Raw genomic sequence first — 22,226 nt, forward strand, 5'->3', positions numbered from 1 at the left:
CCAATTTGATCCAACAATTCTACACTTGTAGATGACTAGACACGAAATGTCAAGGTTCATTCACCAATCTCATATCAAATTCTCACTCGTAACCTAAATGACCAAAATTGGTTAAACTTGTGCCACTTTCCTTGCAAGTTTTAATGATGGAGATGTGTGGAATTTTCATACACATTTCTTGTGTGTAAAGTGTTACTTTTTTGATAAGGAAGAGACTTTCACCGACCCATCACTCATCAGTCATGCAGGAATTCACGCAACAGTGGAATTCAAATTTTCATTGCTTTTAATTCATCAAAGCTGATTTTCTGATGAAAATCCTACCTAAGAAACCCTTGAATTGAATTTTTTTTATCGAAAAAAAAAATTAAAATAAATATCAAGTTCAAATACATTCCAAAGAAATTTTGGTTTTTTCTCTCATGGTATCGTATTGAACTTGTACTCCTTTGGCTTGAGTTTTCAACAAATTTAATCCAATCAGTTTGAATATTCTCCTTAACTTGATTTTATTACAAAAAATTTCTATTTTTTTTATCTTATTTATGTTATATGGTGATTGGATATTTATCATGTTCACCCTTATATTGAATCGGAATTTGGATGATAGCACAGATATCCCTATCAAATTGCCTCCTTTGGGACAATCACTTTGTGCTGGAATTGGACCACTCTCAAGGGAGAAAGCAACACAGATATGAAATCTTTGGCCTTTTATAATTTTGTTTTTTTGGGGGGGATTGTTTGGCCTTTTACAATCAAAATTTGTAAAGCTTTATGTTGCTGATAATTTTCAGATTAGTAAATGCTTCATTGATGTCAAGTCACCAGTTGTTTATTAGAGAAAAATTGAGGTATAAGATCTGCCAGACACCTGGAAGTTAGATTGTAATATTTATAGTCTGTTTTTATTATTTTATGAATTGTCGGCAAAGATATAAGTGAGTTACTAAAATTAAAATAATTTTGGTAATAAAACAGGACAAAGGTTTTCCTTTACCATTGAAGTGGGAAGAATTCCCTCATCACTGGTGATGGGATCTTGGTTTGAAATATACATGCCGATTTCACTAATCATCAATCTCGATACTGTATCAATACCATACCAATGAAATGGTATGGAGTTTGGGGTTTGATAATGCCCCTCCACTTAGGTATCTGACGGTACTGATGCCCATGGAGAAGAAAAGGGGTGAAGGGAAACTCGTTTGTTGAGGGGAGTGGGTTGGAAAGAGTTGATTTCAATCAGTGATTACCCAAAACACACCTTCATTGAATGAGTGGAATTAGGTTTTTGGAATTTTTCTAAATGGAAAAGTGGGGAATGGGGAAGGGCAGAGTTAAGACTACAGTGTCATCTGATCAAAACCTATATTTGGAGGCTTTATATGTGCCAACAACAAAAGGACACATATACCACAAACAAACTTGTCTCATGTCTCAAACAAGAAGAGTAGTTCTCTGGAACAAGAAAAAGTAGAGTTCAGAACCGACAAATGTTGTGGGAAGAACGTTATTTATCCCTACTTTCCTCTTGTTAATTATACTAACTTGCAAACCCCCATTTCTCTCTCTCTCCTTATAACTTGTTTAATGGTTAAGCTGGCCACCAAACATTAAGTTTAGCTTAAAAATTTTTTTTTTTTTTTTTTTGTTTTTCGGTAACGTAGGGTAAAAGAATTATTTATACATCCTTCTTGAATCATCTTAACCGGTTGGTACTTGGTAGTGATTGTGACAGGATCTGGCTCCTCTGCCAGCTCGGGGGTGTGCTGCACCTCGTCCGGCACAGTAGCAGATGGCGACATGGGGATTTAGTGTCAATCCAATGGTGAGATGGAGCTAAAAATCTGAATACGGTGCACATGCGCGATGGAGAGAAGGATTTCTTAATTTTGAAATCCTCATTTTCAACTTGATCCTCCCCATTTGATGTGTTGCCATCTGCTGCCGCCCGAATGAGGTGCAGCACACTCCCCAGCTGCAGAGGAGCCGAATCCATGTGAAATCCTTTTTTGTTGAGCTATCAGCCTACCACATTACAAGTCATTAACATAATGTACAGAGAAGGACATTGTTTTTCCGCCATATAAACTCAATATTTTTCTCAACAGTCCTGTTTTTTCTAACACAGTTGATCTTCTTTTTAAAAAATTTCCAATTTTTATTTTAATTTATGGCCTTGTAAGATTGCTTTGAATATTTTACCATGATTGGATGATGCGTAGGACATCCAAGAGTCTTTAAATTCCAGTAGACACTACTAGCAGAAGAGGCCAACCCATTTTCACAGTACTTTCTCTAGCTCCCACTTGATTTATTTCAATACAAAATGGGAAAAAGTAAGAAAATGGAGTTTATTTTTAATTTCTTACCATAATTTGTTTCACGGTTGTAACAGTGAGTGAAAGTTCTACAGTGAAGCCCAATATATTTCCCATAGCCGATCGCAAGTTGGAAATGGTAATAAGAGGAAAAGGCTTTCTTCAGTGAACCTACAATCATCAGGTTTAACAAGTTTAACTGGGTATATGCAATTCTGAAATAGGCTTCAATATCACAAAATTATTATCAACATTATGGTAACATATAACACTATTCCAAATAAACAGAACATGAAGATAAGAAAAGAACCCCCTTCCCCTCAAGGTAAAAAAAAAAAAAAAAAAAAAAAAGAAAAGAAAAGAAAGAAAGAAACATGGAGAGTTGGATTTTACAAAATTTCCATTTCTACCCAGACATAATAGAGAGAGAAAGGAGGACTCCCCAGACACGCTAATACAGTCCGGCCCACCTCTCCAAAACAAAATAAACAAATGACACCCCTCCCCCTACAAACACCTTTCTGTAGCAAGGTAAATCATGAATAAATTAAGCGAAAAATTAAAAAGGGAAATTGATGATGCTTATCAATTTTGGTGATGGTATGATGATACAATCAAGAATCCAAACTAACCATCATTTCCGAGTCTTTGTTCCTCCAGTGGGCCTCTTATCCTCATTTCCAGCAATAAACCTTGGTAGCGTCAACAGTGTGTTCACCCTTGAGACGCCTTCCAGGGCGGACCACTCCTCTATCCCCATCAGCTTTGTAGCTTCATTCGCGGTGTCTTCCTCTTCTTCATCTGGCTGTATCTCAGGACCTGCTCGTACTGTTGCCGATCGACTCAGCCCATCTGAGCTTTGAGGCTGTTGTTTCTCATGACTACTCTCATATAGGTGGAATGCAGCTGACTGCTCTTTGACTTTGGTGAGGGAGCTGGAGTTGTTTGAGTTGGAGTTAAGGAAGAGACATACTACAGCACAGTCATCAATCTTCGAGGTTGGGTATTTGTACTTCCATGCACGCACTGCCGACTCGACCAAAGCTCGAGCAGCTGTAGAACGTGCTGGCACTGATGCCACTATGTCTACGACTTCTTTGTTTGATAACACATCCCAGACCTGCCAAAAGACCAAGCAAATTATTAATTAAGAGAAGGAACGACTGGATAAAAATCTGGTCAATGAAAGACAGCAGAGATCACCAAAGACCTAATCCTATCAGCGAGAGAGTCCCTTCAGGATTCCAACTCGAAGCTTTTGAATAACGAATTATTGGTACTGAACAACATTCTACAATTGAAAGGAGTGCAGGTACAAGAGAACACAACTCTTAAAATATTTGATCTTACCCATGGAAAAAAAGAGAGGGGGGTTATCAGAAAAGCAGTAACCAGAATACAAGTATGAGATCTGCTCACCCTTTTTGCACAGTTTCACAATAACATTACAACCACATCCTACCACTGATTAGACAATAATCAGATTCTTGTACCAAATAATTGCTTATCTCTGAATAAACCTGGCTGGAAGCTTCAACAGTGGAGCCCAAGATGCTGTGATGTTCTTTTGTATCTTTTTCGTACTTTCTTTTCCCGAAAGAGCAAGGCAGATGAGTGTGAACCAGCGAGTTTAGAAACTACAGTGCCTGATTTTTGTATGGATGGAATGGTAACTATTGCAGTGCAGAGGCTCAGCCTGCTGAAAAGGGTGAATTTCACAGACCTTACAGAGCAGACAGGGACCCGTCCAGTAACACCCACTACAAAGTCTTATAAAATACCAGGTATTGCATTTAAAGTTTATGCAGTCATTTTATCAATAAAAATAGATCGATTACGTGACTGAAGAAAAAAGGTAGTTGATGACCTTCGAGACCACTATGCTCATAAAGCAACCCCTGAAAAACTAGAAAATCATAGGGTACATATTTATGAACAGAAAAATTGTCATACACATGAAAGTAAAAGAAAGGATTCAAAGATAGCTTTAAACATCACATTATGTGAAGGGCCATAAGCAGATAGCATAGCTGCAATACAAAATTTATATATTTATAATTATTTCTTTTATGATCCAACCAAACAGATAAAACAAGGGGGGAGGGGGGGGGGAGAGAGATCAATGTTTCAATTCTCTTACCCCATCTGTCGCCAACACTACAAATTCATCCCTCTCAGTGAGGCGTCGATAAGATATCTCTGGCACAGAGATCAATCCAAAATCCTTGAGGCAGAAATCCCCAAAAGCCCGGGCCATTGCCAGGCCAGGTGAGTCATTGTTTGGCAGCCACACACGAGCAACTTCAGGCTCATCTCGAAGGGCGAAAACCCTCCCTTTACATTGCCTGATCCTCTTAGCTTCCACTATAAGGCACAAACAGAAGATGGGGAGAAGTAAACAACTTACACGTATCGGGATCATACATTTTCTTTTCCATTTTATCTCATTCACACCTTATATCAATTTCATGACCAGTGCATATTGTTTACCAATATAACAAAGATGTTGCACACAAAACTAATATCTTAAACATACCTACTGACACTCTTATTTCTCCCATGATCATAATTTATCATGTTTTCTTTTTCGGTTATTATTTGTCTCCATGGAGTTAGCTAGATATTTATTTCTTTACTACATACAGAAATGAGCAAACATTGGCCAATGAGATGTGTTAATGAAAATATAGCAATAGCAGTATACATATCCATCAGATTTTCAGGTCTGGTTTGCTGTATTACACTTTCTGTACTGTTCCACTCACATCTATACAACAGAGATTACCAGTTAATCTGAGCGTATGATTCTGCTATCACTTCTATATAAGTGTCCAGTTCATCATCAGAACTTGAGTTTGTTTTCAGTTTGAGCTTTATCACATAGGAAAGCTTAAGTCAGTTTCTTGTTTTGAAGAACAAGGAACATGAGAGCAAATAATTACTTTTTTTTTTTTTTGGTGGGAAAAGAAAATATATATTGAACTAAAGAGATAAGAGTTTGTAAAATATTGCTTTTAACAATAAGATGGGTCCTCCTAGTAGATACATAAAGAGTTAGGAAAGAACATAAATCCCGGACATGACCATCCGTAATGGAAATCACAGGAAGAGCAGATAATTACTTGAAAGGAAAATGGTCACACTTTATGTATGATTCTGCTATCACTTCTATATAAGTGTCCAGTTCATCATCAGAACTTGAGTTTGTTTTCAGTTTGAGCTTTATAACATAGGAAAGCTTAAGTCAGTTTCTTGTTTTGAAGAACAAGGAATATGAGGGCAGATAATGACCCAAAATCTCCCTGTTGCATCTTTTAAATTGATATTGCATGGTCTTTGGAAGGGGCCCAGTATGTATGTATAAGACTTTACTTGCATCATCCTATTATGCATTATTAACAAGATAACTCACCTGGGAATTTCTTCCAATTCTTAAATTCCATGAACACATGTATCTCCTGCAGGTTTTAGCAAGTTCTATGTGGGAGACACCACTTTAAGCTTTAGCGATACTACAAATCTCAACATAAAGCACTATATTGTTGAACCTAATTCACATTTGATCACTCCATGCAGTCATTCAACAAAGAGGGATTGGCTACTGATGTAGAGAAGTGATAATGTATTTACGGTGAGAGGTGTGACCTAATTTTCAATAAATATCAAACAATTTTATTTTTAGTACAAACAGGGGCAAGGAGAACTACGGAGCTGCTAGAAACAGCAATAAATTACAGAAGTCAATGACATTTGCATCGCAGAGAGACATACCTGGAAGATTTGGTTTAAGGTCCACGGTCAACTGAACAGCAACAAGGGTGTCATCTAGATCCCTTGTACCCAGTATGGCTCTTGAGTCTCCAACATTTCCAATAATAAGATCCTGACCCTATACAAATGAACGAGGCATTCATGGCCTAGAAAGTACACTACATACAGCCCATTAAATTAAAACTTATCAAGCATATAATCCAATACCTGCTTGACCAGGGTGACTGCGGTTGTCCCACTACAGAAACAATCAATGTTGGGGTGCAACTTCAATTCCTTATCCATAACTTTGAAAGCTTTGAGAAATGACTCCCTCAGTGTAAAAAAGATCTCTGGTTGCTTCACATTCTCTTCAATACCTATAGATTCCCCCAGTTCCTCCTCAACGCACATATAGGAAGTGTCTTCAGAATTCATGCTTACCATGGCACTGGTGCTGAGTTCTCTGGATCCTTCTTCACTGCCTATATTTACTTCCCAATGGGCGCTTAGCTTCAATGGAAGAGAATCTCTCACTCTTTTTGCAACCATATGGCCATAGGGACCATGGCCATCAAAAACACCACAGAAAATGGTGTCTGTTCTTGAACCAAAATTCTGTAAATACAACACAGAATGTTTCAGAGAAAATGAAATTTCTTACGCTTACACATGAAAATGGTAATGATACTAACTGCAAACTAAAACTAGTCCAGTAATGGCAAGAAAATGGAGAGAACTGAAGCAAAGTTGGACTGCAGAAACCTCACTTCAAGTAATTAAAAGCCTTGGCGAAATAAAAAAAAAATTGAACAAATGACTTCCTCTGTATGATCAGACTCTTAGTAGTAGATTCTTCTAAACAATGTGTGGGATAGAAATATCAACTCCTTAACCTACTTAACAATGTCCGTACACGTACAAGAATTATGAGAATCAAAATAAACTTGACATCAATATTGATATCAATTATATCTAGTGGTGGGAGGAACCCACAACTTGGAACAGGAAAATTCTAGTTCTTATAGACCAGTATGAGCCGACTCACCGGTGAAGAAGGGAGAGAAGTAAAAGCAACAGATCTGAAGCAAGACCAAGATAAAGGTAACAAGCAAGACACACAAACTATACATAAAATTATATAACTGAATTGATTCATGCAAAATAAAAGGCCATTTTTTTGTGGGGGTGGGGTGTGGGGGAGACGAGTTGCAATCAAGAACGGCAGAAAATAGCCACTTCTCATCGATTGGAAAAAGAATATACCAGTATACAATTGAATACAAGTAAATAGTAAGATTAAAGCTTACTGCAATGAAACATAGTTTGAAGATGTTAACTAATAATAAAAAACAAATATCTAGGACTGAGATCAGAAGAGAAGCGGAGCAAATTGCCAGGCGATACCAATAGAAGAACAAATAACCCAAGAGCTAGGAAGCTCCAATTGGTATAATAACCTAAGAGACGATTACGTTTCGGTGTTCAAGAGGTGCATAAATCCCAACATATTGAAGAACCCAAAGTTGATCACTTAAAAACAAAAAAAAATAGCAGGTAGAGATGTAAAAGAGAATAATACCTCCCAAACGATCATGGCATCCTGATTGGTCCCTTTCCTGCCCTGTTGGGTAAACAGAGAAGCAACCTCGCTAGCCCCGTTCAAGAACGTTCTCCCGGTTATCCTACGAAGCTGCTCGTCCCTCTTAAAATCGAAGGACGACATCGCACGCCTCCTTCTTCCGTTCTTCCTCTTTGTTTCCGGCGTACCGGGGAGACCACTTCTCCCGTCCGCCGATAGGCAGGACCCCATTCTCAGGGCCCTGATGATGTCCAGTAGGCAATCCAGAACAGCAGAACAATCACAACACTTGGTTTCAGCGTGAGGATCCGTCAGAAACAAAGATAAATCTCCCCTTTTTGCTTCTTACCAACACCAAGCTGAGCAACAAAACCAAACGATATGATATACTCTTAAAGCTCTGCAATTGAAGCACTGAAAACTTCAATCGAATTCGATCAAATCAAATCCAAGCCCAAGATTATATTCCTGACGAAGAAGATGAAACAAGCTCCAATGAACTTTGAAAAGCAGACCCTTTTCGGGTACCTAGAAGTCTTAAACGCAGCTCAAGGAATCTCAGTATTCTAATGCCTTCTTTATTTGTTTTCCTTTTTCTTTCCTTGATCGCAAAACTTAAAAAAACAAAGTCGAAAAATGATTGCTTTTCTATAAAGAAAAGATTTGTACAATTAAAAAAAGGAAGGAGGCTACTGATTTGCCGCGAAAACACTTGGCCTTCTTTATTTCCTGCCTTTCTCGACCAATTCTACAACTCCGAATCTGAAATTAAAGCAAGTATGCGAATCAAGTGGAGAGATGAAAAAAAAAGGAACAAGTGATCCCCTTTGTAAGCACAGTGGATTCCAAGGCCAATTGCATAAGAAATTCACGGATCTCGAGCCCGGCTTATTCTCTAAAATGGATAAACATATCCAAATTATCCGAAAACTGAGCAGAACCGGTTCGAGAGAGAGAGAAAGAAGCGGAAAGACGAACTGTAATCGTTTGTAGGTTCGAAAGCAGAGACACAACCGCATCAACAGAGAAAAGAAAAACACGAACAATAAGATCAAAGATCCCTCTAAAGGGATCAAAGAGAGAGAGAGTACGAAAATGGAATCCGAACAAGAACTCGAACTGAGAGATGCGATTACACGAATTGATAGATGTATGGCTCTCCTGAGTTGAAAACAACAAAAGAGAAACCAAAGAAAAAGGAAGATCAAATTAAAACGAATAAACTAAGGAATCTGAATAGCGCGAGAGAGGGATAAGGAGGGGCATTAATAAGAACACAAGAACTTGGCTTTCAAGCTTCTGGATGGAGATTCCAATACCAATACCAATTCCATGGTTTCTGTCGCTTCCCTTGTTTTTAATCTCTCTTTCTTTCTTTCTTTCTCTTCTTTTCTTTTCTCTAGTTTTCTATTCTTTTTCTTTTTATTTTCAATTTTTGACCCAACTAGTCAAGCACTCAAGCAAGCCATGGTATTGGTCAATTTTCTTTTTGGAGATTGGATTATGTCATGGATATATACATCATTTGCCCAATCCCAAACTAATATCCAACAATATGTCATTTATTGTCATGCAAGTTTAGCCTATATTTGGAATACAATAGAAAATTAAATATATTAAAAAAAAAAAGAGAGAGAGAGAAATAGTTTTGTCTTATTGTGCTTTTTTTTTTTCTTTTTTTTTTTCTATTAATTTTTCCTTTTTTCAAACGTAAGAGTCATAGAGATAGCGTTAGGCAAGATATGGTATGGATTTTATTTTGATTTAGGATTGATTTCATTAAATATTCAATAAATAAATTTTTGATCAAGAAAGTGAAATTGTTTTAGTTTCATCAATCTGAAATATTTCAAGAATAGAAATTCATTTGATAATTCAATTTCACTATATTTTTTTGGGAGAGAGTCGTGGTTGGAAGGGCAGGGCCAGGAAGAGTCATGGTTTGAAGTATCGGTATCGGATCGACTGATCCAATCGATTTGTATCAGTATCGGTGATCCTTGATCGATCATGTATTGGTGGATCGGTACGGATAGGGGTAAAAATGGGAAGAAACTTTTTTTTTTTTAATGAAAACAGAGCTGGTCCAAACCGATATGGCCGATCTAGATTGGTAGCAGCAGATCGAGACTAATACTGATACCGATACCAATTACTAAAACCCTAGGTGGAGGTGGTGGCGGTGGCAGTAAAGGATGTCAATTTGGGACCAGACTCGAGAACCGTCCTAGAACTGTATCGCTAAAACTCGATACCGAACTGTCTTATTAATAAACGAGACCGTACTAGGATTTGATTTTGGTACCAAATAATAAATGGGACATGACGGTTCTGGGATGGGATTCCCAATGGTACTAGTACCGAAATACCGGTTAGGTACCGGATGGAACTGGAACTATCAATACCCTTTAAAATGGTATATTTCATGTTCTTGGGTTCAAGTTTTATGGCTGCAGTGTGGTGTATTTGGGTGGCATTTTCTCTTATGTAGGTTTCTGCTAATAGACCTTCAGGTCTATTTCTATAAATTTGTTTAGTGATAGCACAAAATCTTATATGTACTTGTTTATTTCGTCCTTGTTAATTCCTAATCGTTGTTTTGAGAAGTTTATATGTGACCGTAAGGAAATTGAAGAAGTAAAACTGTGAAATTCATTATGGTTTTTGTATTCTAAGTTGCTTTCAAAAGTAAGGAATTCCTTAGATCTCATAATAGTGAAAAGATTCACAACACTACTAATGAAACCATTAAAGTTCTTCTCCCTTTTTCTACCAAGCTTAGAACGTTTAGGAAATGGTACCGTCCGTCCCATTTATAATCGTGATCGGGACATAGGTCTGATCCCATTAACTAAATGAGACGGTATTGGGATTGGTATCTTTAGTACCAGTACCAATAGGGACTTGTTCCAAATACAGGGAACCGTCCCAATTGACACACTTAGTTGTAGTGTTGGTAGTGGTGGTTGCGATGGGGGTGGTGGTAACGTTATTGTGATGGGGAGGTGGTGGTGGTGGTGTTGTGCCGAGGAGGTGGCAATGGGGTGGTGGAGCCGGGGCATGGTGGTGGTGAGATCATTAGGATAAGGAGAAGGGTGGTGTTTTATTTTTAACATGACATTATTGTTTGTCCATCAAATTAACCATGTGCTCGATAAAGAGCAAGAGTGAAATCAATTCTAATTTAAAAATTGAAAATTTTCTCTGCTATTTCATTTCAATATCGGATCATGTCCTTGCACAAGTATTGTCCAAAGCCCTCCTGTGGATCCCACAATGGATTCCATGTGACTGGTCTTGGAGGGCCTTGGAGAGTAATTGTACAAGGACATGATATGCACTCATTTCAGAATTTCTATTTCTTTGAAATAAGATTAAAAAAATTAAACCAAACAAATTCTGTAATGTGAAAATTATCCCATAAAATTGAAATAGAAATCATACCAAATCATGCCTTAATTTTGGATCTTTTGAAAACCTTTTTTGTGCCACCTGATAACTTTGTCCAAATTAGAACTTGAGATATGTAGTTGGGTTAATCATTATATATTTAGTACCCTAGATTCTATTTCTTCTATTTTGATATGATTGGATAAACTAATTGGTTCACCAACGCATGATCCCATTTGGCTCGACTTGAGTTGGAGTGCTGGACTCCCTCATCAGTGATAAGTTTTTTTAGGATAAGTAACAATTAGTGATTAGGTTTTTTTTTTTTTTTTTGATGAAAAGAAAATAATATATTAATTAAAAAAGAGAATACAGTTGAGATGCATTGGTCCCTGCCTTGCCTTTACAATAGTGGAAAGTAATATTATCAAAATTGTCAGTTTTTTCAACTAAGTAAAAAAAGAGAGGCATAAGGTTCTAGGGTATAGGATGCTTGTGATGATAAATAAAATGATGAAAGAGTTCTTTGTTGCATAGTCAGATGTGCTGAATTAGAATTTTTTCTTTTTTGACTCTTTTCCATCTTTGAAGAAGACCAAAAAACTCCGTTTCCTTCGAATCCTGCATGCAGATGCTACCTGCATCTGTTAAAAACTCTGTCCATCTATCAAAATGTTAAAGTTCCACTGGACTAATTTAAGTTTGGGTTCAAAAATTCCTACGACAATTAGACCAACCAGATTCATCATAGTATTAATAGGATTAGATGTAAGAGATCCATAATGTGATGAGAATGTCAAAAATGGATTCCATGTGGTCTGTGGTCCATTTCAAAACATTTTTAATGACCATCAGGGGTCAGCTTTAGCAGTATGCTTAAAAACATTGTTTCTTACAAACCAAATAAAATAACGTATTATAATAATAATAGAGAACATCCAAATGAGAGATCATTTATCAACATCATGAGATGTAAGTAGAGAAACACAAAGATTGATGAAGAAAGAACTAGAGAGATGCTGAGTTCTTAGTCCAAGAAGACCAGAAGCCCACTGAGTTGTTATTGTTTCATTTACTTCCCTCATTACAAAGAGCCTCGGTATTATCTCTAATCACGATAATGCCACCTATTACTCAGCATTCAATCTCATCCGATTGTTTATAAACAACGAAATGGGACAAAATTTCGTTAATTAATGGCTAGGGGTTTTTAGATTGGTGAGGTGGGCCAATACTTGGCTGGTCAAAGTCAAATATCTTGGGAAATGTTGCGTTGAGGTGTAAAGGGGTATCCGTGTGCGGTTACGGAATTAAATGGAAAGGTTATCGCTTTATCTGCACAGAATTTATTGTGTCATAAAAGGCTTAAAACCTTTTTTTTAATGCAAAAGAAAGAAATGCATTAAAAGAAAAGAAATAAAGTTCACAATATTATCCAAACAAATTAGAACGTAGTTCTTGTTGCAATTTGATCTTACCTTGTGAGCGGGGTATAGATAAAATATGGGAAAAGATCTATATTTAGTGGTGTTTTTCTATATCCTGTCACAGGGCATCGTAAGATGATGCCTTTGCGTTTAGATAGATATCCAGGCGTGCTCACCCATTGGACCAAACGTTTACGTAGAGATCATGTGACTAAGTAGAGATCTCTTGCTCATAAAATACTGTGGTTGTATAACTAAAGAAATATTGTTCAAAAGAAGAAGAGATTATGTATATTTTATAAAGAAAAGTAAATAGTTCCCAGGTCCATGGATGCATATAGGGGTGTCAAAGTTGGGACCAAACTAGGTAAACCCGCCCGAACCAAACTGAAATAGCCTAGCCCGAACTGAGCCGAAGTCATTAGGCTAGTTTTGGTTACCGAATTGAACCAAACCAAAAATCGAAAGAACCCAAAACCAAATCAAAACCGGGTCAAAACCTGGAACAAATCTGAAACTAAAATGATCTACCCCGATAACAACCCGAAACCCATTAAAAATCATATTTTTTCTATAATTTTGTATAAATGTGTATGGTAAACCAAACCCAAACCGAAACGACCCGATAACAAACCGATACAAGAAACCAATGTAAACCCAAAACCAAACTGAACCGAAACCGAGCTTTCCTTATTGATTTGGTTTTGCTTTCACCATTTCCACATCGAAACTGACTCAAACCGAATCAAAACCGTCCCGAAGATGCAGGTCAGGATTAGCAAGCCACTTGTGCAGATTCAATGAGTTAGTCCAGATTTCTAAGGTTTTGCACCCGTACGAAAGCGCTATTTTGATACCTTGCTCGAGTCCTCATTACACAACCTCTTGTGCACTCCCTGCAAGACCATAGTTTGTAGATGCACCAATAAACTCTTGGTTAACAATTACCACTGCGCCCCATCCCCCCTTCCTTAGTTTTTGGATCGTAGTTGCCATCAATTATTAAAATGGGTTTGGTAACCGAATCAAGGTTGGTACTGTAAACAAATCAACACCACATGAGTGTTACCTGAAATGGAGATGAACACAACAGAATAGGATCTTGAACGTAAATGGTTACAAGCTTCACGAACGTTGACGATCTTCTACAATCTCTAGATATCTTGAAAGACTTCTCTACGGAGAAATCTAAGCCACAAATCCTTGGTAATAGATAGAATCACACAGACAAAACGAAAATAAGTTGGAGAACAAAATTGAGAGTGAGAGAGAGACTATGATCTAAATAATGAGATTAGGGTTAGGGTTGACTTGATTATTTCTATATATAATTAATCCCCCAACCTCTCATAGTGTCCCACTAAATAGGAAACGAAGGAGGGAAGAGACATAAAAGAGGAAGGCCACCTCCTTAAGTGGTTGATCTACCCAGGTCTACTCAGTTGCCCCGTGGGTGGGCGCCAAACCCAAACTGGATCTAGGCCTAGGTTCGGTTAATATATCACACTCGCCCACACAGGGTATACAAACTCAATTGCTCATCTAATCATCTCTCAAAATGTGTAATTCTTCACATAGGAAATGAGTCGTGTGATCTAACGAGATAGAATAAAGTAGGAGTGCTATATCAAGCTTTCATCTAATCAACATAGCGCATCACTCACAAACAATCTCAAAATACCCCAAATGATCCAACTACACCAGATCGAACACTCTTGATCCCTCATAATGAGCAGTGCTAACCCCTTGTATGTAATGTACTCATGACTACATCAAGTGCAAATACGACAAGTTGCCTGGACAATGAGTCACAAAACAAAGGTTTAATGCCGAATGGTTTTCCCTGAGCCTCACATATCAATTCAACTATCCCCAACAACTTTCCCAATTGTATCCCACTAGACCGCATCATCCATGATCCTAAGGAGTACGTCAAAGTAGCGTCATTGAATTTCCTCTTCATGACATGGTCTTAGATAATAAGGGTATTGTAGGACTAATAATAAATGGTCCACATGGCTCACACAGTGATGAAGCAGAGATCCATTCAGTTACTCTCACTATCGGTCAGAACTAGCACATAAAGTATGATATGCATGCTAAGGCGTAACTCTACTGAAATGGGAATGTCACTCACAAATCAAACGCCATACAGATCAAGTCTAGTCGTTGTGGCAAGCACCTAACCTGAGTTTCTAGCATAATCACTCTCATAGTTTCTATCTAAAATCTCACATGACTTTTCACAGGCTACTTAGAAGTATTGTATCTTCTATGTTTGAACAGATAAGGTCTTATCTTAATTCTATCTAAGGCGCCACGAAGCATAAATGCTCATAGGCTCATCTTGCTTGCTATCCTCAAGAGCCAAGGCAAATCATCCATATGAATAGGCTAATTCAATGCCTGGTGACATATTTATAATAATAAATAAATGATAAATTATACGTCACCCTCTGGTTTTCAAACGAAATTTAAATCATCCCTAGTTTTGAAAGTACTCATCCGTCCCCCTCTACAGTAACAGTGTTAGTCTGCTGTTAGTTATTGGTGTGAAAGGACTATTTTACCCCTGTACTAAAAACATTAGAATTAAATTTATAATACTACCCTTCCTTCATCTTCAACCTAATCATCTACTATTAGTTTTGAAAAGACCTTTTTGCTCAACCCTCATCTTCCCCAAATCATCTTCTTCTTTTACCAAATCCACCATCACCACCCACCATTGCAATCGCCGAGCCTCGATTCGACCAGAGCCTTAGTCATACCATCTCTGAGCAATGAGCTCGTGGCACCACCAGATGCGTGAATGGCCTTACAACCCCTGTTGGTATTGGCCACCAAATAACCCTTAGTGGTGGCCATGGGCACCGTATACTCTCTCCCATCGAGCAACAATGGACCAGCGATTCCCACAGGATTCTGGACATATCCAATTGGCATCTCACAGCATTGGCCCAAAATGGAGGTGTAGTCAAACCCATCCAAAGGTAAGTCAACAAGCGATCTCCTGTCATCCTTTGCAGCTCCTCACGGCGTATCATCGCAACATGATTGAAATCGCCGAGCCTCAATTCAAGCGAGTAGGAGGGAACGATTATGTTAATGACAGATTTGATGACCTCCTCGTCTTCTTCCGACATCAGCTTCATAATGGGTGCATGATCGATTATCTTCGGAGGAGAAGTGATGGAGAGATCTAGGGCAACAGGGTAAGGGCCACAGTGGGTATTTTCTTCAATGAGAAACTGCTCATTGTCTTCATCGACGTCCCAGGCTTCATGAGAGGTACGGGAAATGAAGGAAACGATGAGGGTGAAAATGGCGGCAATTTCAGAGAGGGTTAGCTTGATTATCATTATGATGGACAGTTATGAGGGCATCTGCTGCCCTCTCTTCTTGTGTTATCTCCTTCCACTAGTGGATTGACAAGGACTAAAGCCTAAAAAAGAAAAACAAAAAAAGGGGGCAGGTGGTGGAATACAGTGAGTGGTGAGGATGGTGGCAGATCAAGATGTAGTGGTGGGGTAGCTTGGGTTGGGATGTAATGGTGGGGAACAGTGAGGGTGGGTTACAAGGATTGCTAAGGGGAGGGGTTTGTAGTGATTTTGCAATGGGGTTTGCAGCGACAGTGGCAGTAACGTGGGGTCGGAGAGGTGAGGAATAGAGTGGTGTGAGGAAGAAGATAGAATTTGGGGTTTTTAGTTATAAGGGTAAAATCGTAAATCAACACTGGTCAAGGTAGTTTAGAGATTTAAATTTATTTAACTGGCTGACATCAGCATAAAACTAACGGTAAGGACTAATTTTTTATTTTGGGGTCTAATACAGGAGGTGATTTGAGTATTTTAAAAAACCAGGGGGTGATGTGATTTACCCATAAATAAATTTGTATACACATTATCTCTCAAACAAATATATGCATATATATATATATATATATATATATATTTATGGAAAAAAGGATACAAATAAAAGTCCATCCAATAAAGTGTCCAAAGAAAGAAAGATAGATATCAAATCCACCTCAGTCCTAAGTTCCTAACATGAACAAGGAAAACATATCTCGAATGTAATGGTATCGTATATCAATGTGTTTGGCTTTCCCATAAAACTTGGGGTCCTTCGTAAAATCTAGAGCAGTCGTGTTGTCACAATGTATAAGCACAACGTCACCTGAATGAGCAAAAACATTGTCGCAACTGGAATCTCCTAAGCTCAACAGCCTCTTGAACTACTGCCGAACATGCGACATCCTCTGACTCCATAGTGGATAGGGCGATGCAGATGTGATGCCCCAAGTCCTTAGTTCCTTAAGGTTGGGGAATCACTAGAGAATATCTCAATCTAGACCCTTAATATTAGTGGCTTGATTGTGCTTAGTCTTTATGTACTTGATATAGATGTTTAATTAACTTGAGTGGCATTTTAGTAAGTACTGGATCATAGCCCATAAGGCATTTTGTGAGATTCAATAACCATGACTAGGTTTTTATACCATGTGAGTTAGAGTTATATTAATGAAACCCAAGGTTAGAGAGTGGCTTAGTCATGGGTTGAGTCTTGTGGTTCATAGGAATCAACCTGGTTTATGACTAGCCATAGGTGGACCAAGGGTTTAGCCATAATGTCCTTAACTGAGCTTATTTAAAACATTATATAGAGTTTTAGCTGAGAAAGAAATCTCAGCATTCCTTTAGAGAGAAAAGAGAGAGGAAGAGAGTAGTGTAGACACTGAATTTGTCACCCTCGAAAATGATGATAATCAAAGATGGACAGATGATGTCTCTCTCAAGTCACCAGAGAACCTGTAAAAACACCCAAAAAATGATTAGGTATCACCGAAAGACCAGACAAAGCCAAATGGAGCCAACCCAAGGTCAATGGCACGTCACCGGGAGTCCAACAACACTACCCAAGCTCTGGCTGCATTGTCGGGAGTTCGATGGAAGCACCCAGGCTACGGCAGCACCGTGGACACCCAGGCGGCATTGTCAACACCCAGACAGTGCCGCCCAGACCCGCAGCACAACCCAGGTTTGGGCAGCGCCCCTGAAGCCTGGGTGGCGCCTCCGAATCCTGGGGACCCTCTATAAATAGAGGGTCCCTCTTCATTTTAAACAATACTAAAAAAAAGGGATGTTTTGGTCCCTATAGAAGTTCTATCCATTTTTCTAGTTTTTTTCTCTTTATTTTGGCCCTCAGGGGCCCTGTTGATGACTAAGGCGCAAAAGTCTTATCGGTGTTTAGTCCATATGGTGCTATAGTGCTGCCCAGAGTGCGAGCCATAAGCTCTTTCATCCTCAGTAATGCCGTTACTCTGCCTGAAGCCCGAGTAGTAGGAGTCCCACTTATAGTTGTTACTCTGCCCGAAGTATGAGTTACAAGCCCCCCCCTTTTACAATGGTATATCTATTACTCTACCTAAAGTCTGAGTAGTGAAATACCTCATTTATAGCCATTATTTTGACCGACAAGAGAGAGGCAGGTTGTTTGTTCATCTGCACCTGAGCCGAGTGGTCCCTCATTTCAGATTTTTTTACGTTTTTTGTAAATTTCACCATTAGGGACATATTTTCATTCTATCCATTTAATTTGGCATAATGTAGATCATTTAAGCATATCTTTGCTCATTTGCACTCTTTTTCATTATTTTAAGCATATTTATCATCTTATATGTTAGTATAATTGCATCATAATGGGATAACATTCAAAATCAAACATCTAGTAGAAAGATCGGTTCAGCCAGGTGTGAAGACAATGACATGGCAGGGATCGCCACGTGTTCTTATTCATCCTTCCTTGGGGGAGAAGAGGGAGGTGAATTGAATGTTAGATTCACCACCTAGAGGAGGGTCTAGGACCCATGATGTAAATGAATGACTCTCATACTATGCCCGTTTGGGGACTAATCGGTCCATTGGTCTGGGTACGGGTCAAGTTACTGTCCGGAAAAGTTATTAGGCAGCCTAGTCCACCTGGACTTGCCGGTCTTTCTATTACTTGGCTAGGCAGGGTTATAACATGCTTTTGGGAAAGGAATGTAAAATACCGAAGAAGGGAAAAATAAAGGTAAAGTACAAGGAGGGGTAAGGGAACATACCTGTAAGCTTGGCTGCATGGTAAGGGTTAGTATACATATGCAAAGGAAATAATATCAATGACATGTGAAGCATATAAATGTTTACAATAGCAAGGAAAAACTAGACATAGAGAAACTATGGGGAATACGTGATAAAATAAAAGTGGTGATGAGAATACAATAAAAAGACTGGGCTTAAATTACATGCATGTTATGGAGGAAATCAAGACATAGGAGCATGGAGAAACTCAAAAACATATAACATAACATATGAAGCATGAATGAGTGAATATATGAGAAGTAGATCAAAACGTAATGATGACAAAGCATGCAAGACTTGAATTGAAAAAGAGAGTGCATGAGAAGAACAGAAAAGAAAGATGCGGAAAATACAAACATAAAGGATTCATTGTATACAAGCAAGGGGAGTCTTAGACTACAAGGTATGGGGATTATGAATAAAAATGAACATACAATCTCAGAAAACAATAAGAGTGTGTGATCACCGTCTAGATAGATGGGATCACATACTTCTAGGAGATGAAAAACAAATAAGAAAACAAGTGGTAAATCCAACAAGAAAAAACAAGTAGAGAAATAAAGATTTACCTAGTTGGGAGAAGTTCAAACCAGAAGAAGTAGATGCTTCCCTTTGTGACTCAGGAGATTGGTACGTAGAGATAGTATAGCCAATAGTAATAAATTTTCTTATCTCTCGTTGGACAACACTTCATTGTCAAACACCAAAATCACTAAGTGTGATGACTCTAAATTACGAAATTGAAGCTTGAAGTCTAAAGACCAAGTAGTGAACTCAAGAGGCAAAGGCTATTGAGCAAGGGACTAAGGACCAAGTAAGGACCAAAGACCAATTGAGTAGGGACCCTCCTCAATGTGAGAAATGATGTATTTATAGTTGTAGAGGGGTGTGTTCACTACCAAATTCGTGTTAGGACCTTGTGTTTAATTCGGATCGTCGGCAAAGCATCAAAATAGGTGTCTTTGCACCGACGGTTGGTATTTGGTTAAAGTAATGGCCAATTGGGTGTGGGCAAGTGATTTGTTTCTAAAGGAGAAGTTACTTGGGTTTAAGGAATCCAAAATACGCATCCAAGTTAGCAAAATTGAGTTTGGGCGTAAAACAAAGTGAAATTGGGCCTAAACATGATAAGTTTGGGCTTCTTGGATTTGTATAGGGTCGACATTGAGAAGGGATTTGGTTGACATCGAGCTACTATTGATGAAAAACTATCAACATCAGTGGGGGTATTTTTACGCGATGGAAGGCTAATCCGGGCCTGTCCATCATTCTTCTCAAGCTCCCCATCTTCTTCCGATTCCTCCAATTCATTGGCTAAGATATCACTTGAGAGCAACATGGATCCAATGGACGATCACCTATCTAAAAGTAACGTGGAGCACCAAGTAGAGAGGTTGCAAACAGATATGGCAGAAATGCGATAACTCATGGCACAATTGGTGCAGTCAGTCCATGAAATTTCCAAAGGGGGATCTGCACCTGGATCCACTGAACAAGAAGTGAGGAGAACTACCTCTGCAACCCCCAAAACTCTGGTCACCATACTAGTGGAAGAAGTAGATGATAGTCGATCTTCAGATCCCCTTGAAACTGAAAGGGAAAAGAAAATGAGAGAACAGGTTGAAGAACTTGAAGTGGCAGTCAAAGACAAGAGTAAAAAAAAAATATGAAGAGGAATTAGTGTTCTTCCCTAAAGGAAAAATCCTTGAAGATTTCAAATGGAAGCTGGACAAGTTCGACGGTTCGGGCTACCCTAGAGCTTACCTCAAGATCTTTGCCACCATTGCTAGATCTTGGGGACTTATGGAAAACCAGATGGGACAGGCCTTTTTGTATTCTCTGGCTAGATCTACATTGAGATGGTTGACTCAACTGGATCATACCCAGACCCAATCATGGGCATTTATGGTGAAGGCATTCATAAAATAGTATTCGTATAATACTGAGATGGACATCATCAGAAGGGAGCTGGAGACATTGAGACAAGAGTCAAATGAAGAATTCTCGAATTTCATCATGAGACTCAGGGAGAAGGCTGCAAAGATGTGGAACCGTCCTACAGAAGAAGAACAAGTGGAGTTCTTGCTTGAAAATTTGTACGATGAGTATCATGAAAAGATATACTACCAACACATCAAGACCTTCGATGCACACATGACCATCAGGAAGAAGATCGAAGATAAGATCTTCAAGGAGAAACAAGCATAAGGTGTAACCCAAGAGGCTACAGGAACTTATTCTGGAAGGAAAAATTCAAAAGTAAAAGGAGCGAATGCAGTGGGAACAAGCTGCCAGACGGCGGAAGTATAAATGGTAACTATAGGAACCACACCTCTTGTGATCCAGGCAGAGCCAAAACCTCCTAGAAGAGTCTTCAATTTCGGAGGAATGGTGCCAACATTGTTGTTCATTAAGCTCAAAAAGGAAGGAATGATTGACTCAGTCCCTCCTACACATGTGGACTTGAATAATCTGCCTACGTGGTACAAACCCAATCTCTATTGTCATTATCATGACCAGAAGGGGCATCACACGGATAGGTGCATATTCCTCAAGCATGCGATTCAGGACTTGATCGACGATGGCAAGAACGAACTTCAAGCTAAGCAACAACCAAATGTGATTGCAAATCCTTTGCCAGCTCACGGAGTGAATACGTTGCAAGAAGATTCTAAACAAGGGGATCCTACTTTGTTGATCAAGCCGATCGGAAGGAAGAAGAAGTTGATGGATGCACATGTCTACAGGGCGATTTTAGCAAAGAGGCACAAAGGGAAGAAGAAATGTTTGGTTCAAGAAGAAGTCTCCTAGGAAGTGGATCGCCCAGATTCCCCTTTTTACCACCCTAGATCACCAGGTGCTACATGGGTAGAATATTCGACACCATCATGGAAAGCGCCTCAGCTTCTCCTAAAGGGGACATACTCTCCAAAATCCTCATTAGGATCAGTAAATATGTTGAAAGAGGAAGGACCAGTCTTGGATCTAACAACATTGATCCGGCCTACCTTGTGGTATCTAGGGAAGGATGAGCAAGCCCGACAAAGAAGAGCTGAGAGGATGCAAGTTTGCATCCATTGTGCCAGGATAAACTGTGATGGGAATATTCAAACAGGCAGACAGTTGTGTGACCGTGGTAGGGGAATGACATCCAATAGCCGGCTTAAAAAATTGGATTTTCTAAAGAACGGTCTGGAAGGCCTCAATCCAGGGGCACCCTTATAGAAATATGGGTTCTCAGCATTTAAAATTTGCCACCAGATTCAAGAACAAGAGACTCCTGAAAAGGAAGATACGAATGACATTAAGCATGTAACACCTAAGCTTCTCAAAGATGTGTCAGCATTGGCCATAGGACAGTCTCTATCAGAAGAAGTCTCTCTTATCCATATAGGAGGAGACACAGACGACAGTATGGAAAGCGAGGAAGAAGCTGGCAACACGAAGATCCATGAAAAATGGATGGAGTTTGCTGAAGAAAAAGAGTACCTTGAATTTGCCAAAGAAGAATTCCCCATGACATGGTGGGTAAACAATGTTAGAGATGATGATGGTAATGATCCAACTAACCTCATCCAACCAATTCTATTGAGTGACGATGAAAGCAGAGATGATGAGGAGATATCAT

At 38.9% G+C, this 22,226-nt stretch overlaps 1 protein-coding gene and 1 long non-coding RNA gene across 3 annotated transcripts; one reads left to right on the forward strand and one right to left on the reverse strand.

Moving 5' to 3' along the window:
• Positions 1–2,467: 2,467 nt before the first annotated feature.
• LOC122653630 lies at positions 2,468–2,881 on the forward strand. Its single transcript, XR_006331836.1, has 2 exons — positions 2,468–2,649; positions 2,682–2,881. It is a non-coding gene; the product is annotated as an uncharacterized LOC122653630 (long non-coding RNA).
• On the reverse strand, positions 2,688–19,991 carry LOC122653628 (probable protein phosphatase 2C 33). Of its 2 annotated transcripts, XM_043847534.1 has the most exons (6): positions 19,981–19,991; positions 7,657–8,015; positions 6,303–6,692; positions 6,096–6,213; positions 4,465–4,688; positions 2,688–3,444 (listed from the first exon to the last, which is right to left on the reverse strand). In XM_043847534.1, the coding sequence occupies exons 2-6, from the start codon at positions 7,885–7,887 to the stop codon at positions 2,959–2,961; spliced, it is 1,449 nt and encodes a 482-aa protein (XP_043703469.1). In that variant the 5' UTR covers positions 7,888–8,015; positions 19,981–19,991; the 3' UTR covers positions 2,688–2,958. The 2 variants fall into 2 exon arrangements, with proteins under 2 accessions (XP_043703469.1, XP_043703468.1); XM_043847533.1 differs by lacking the exon at positions 19,981–19,991 and having other exon boundaries at positions 7,657–8,071.
• Positions 19,992–22,226: the final 2,235 nt, after the last annotated feature.

Source organism: Telopea speciosissima, chromosome 3 (assembly GCF_018873765.1).
Source record: "Telopea speciosissima isolate NSW1024214 ecotype Mountain lineage chromosome 3, Tspe_v1, whole genome shotgun sequence".
Lineage (NCBI taxonomy): Eukaryota > Viridiplantae > Streptophyta > Magnoliopsida > Proteales > Proteaceae > Telopea > Telopea speciosissima.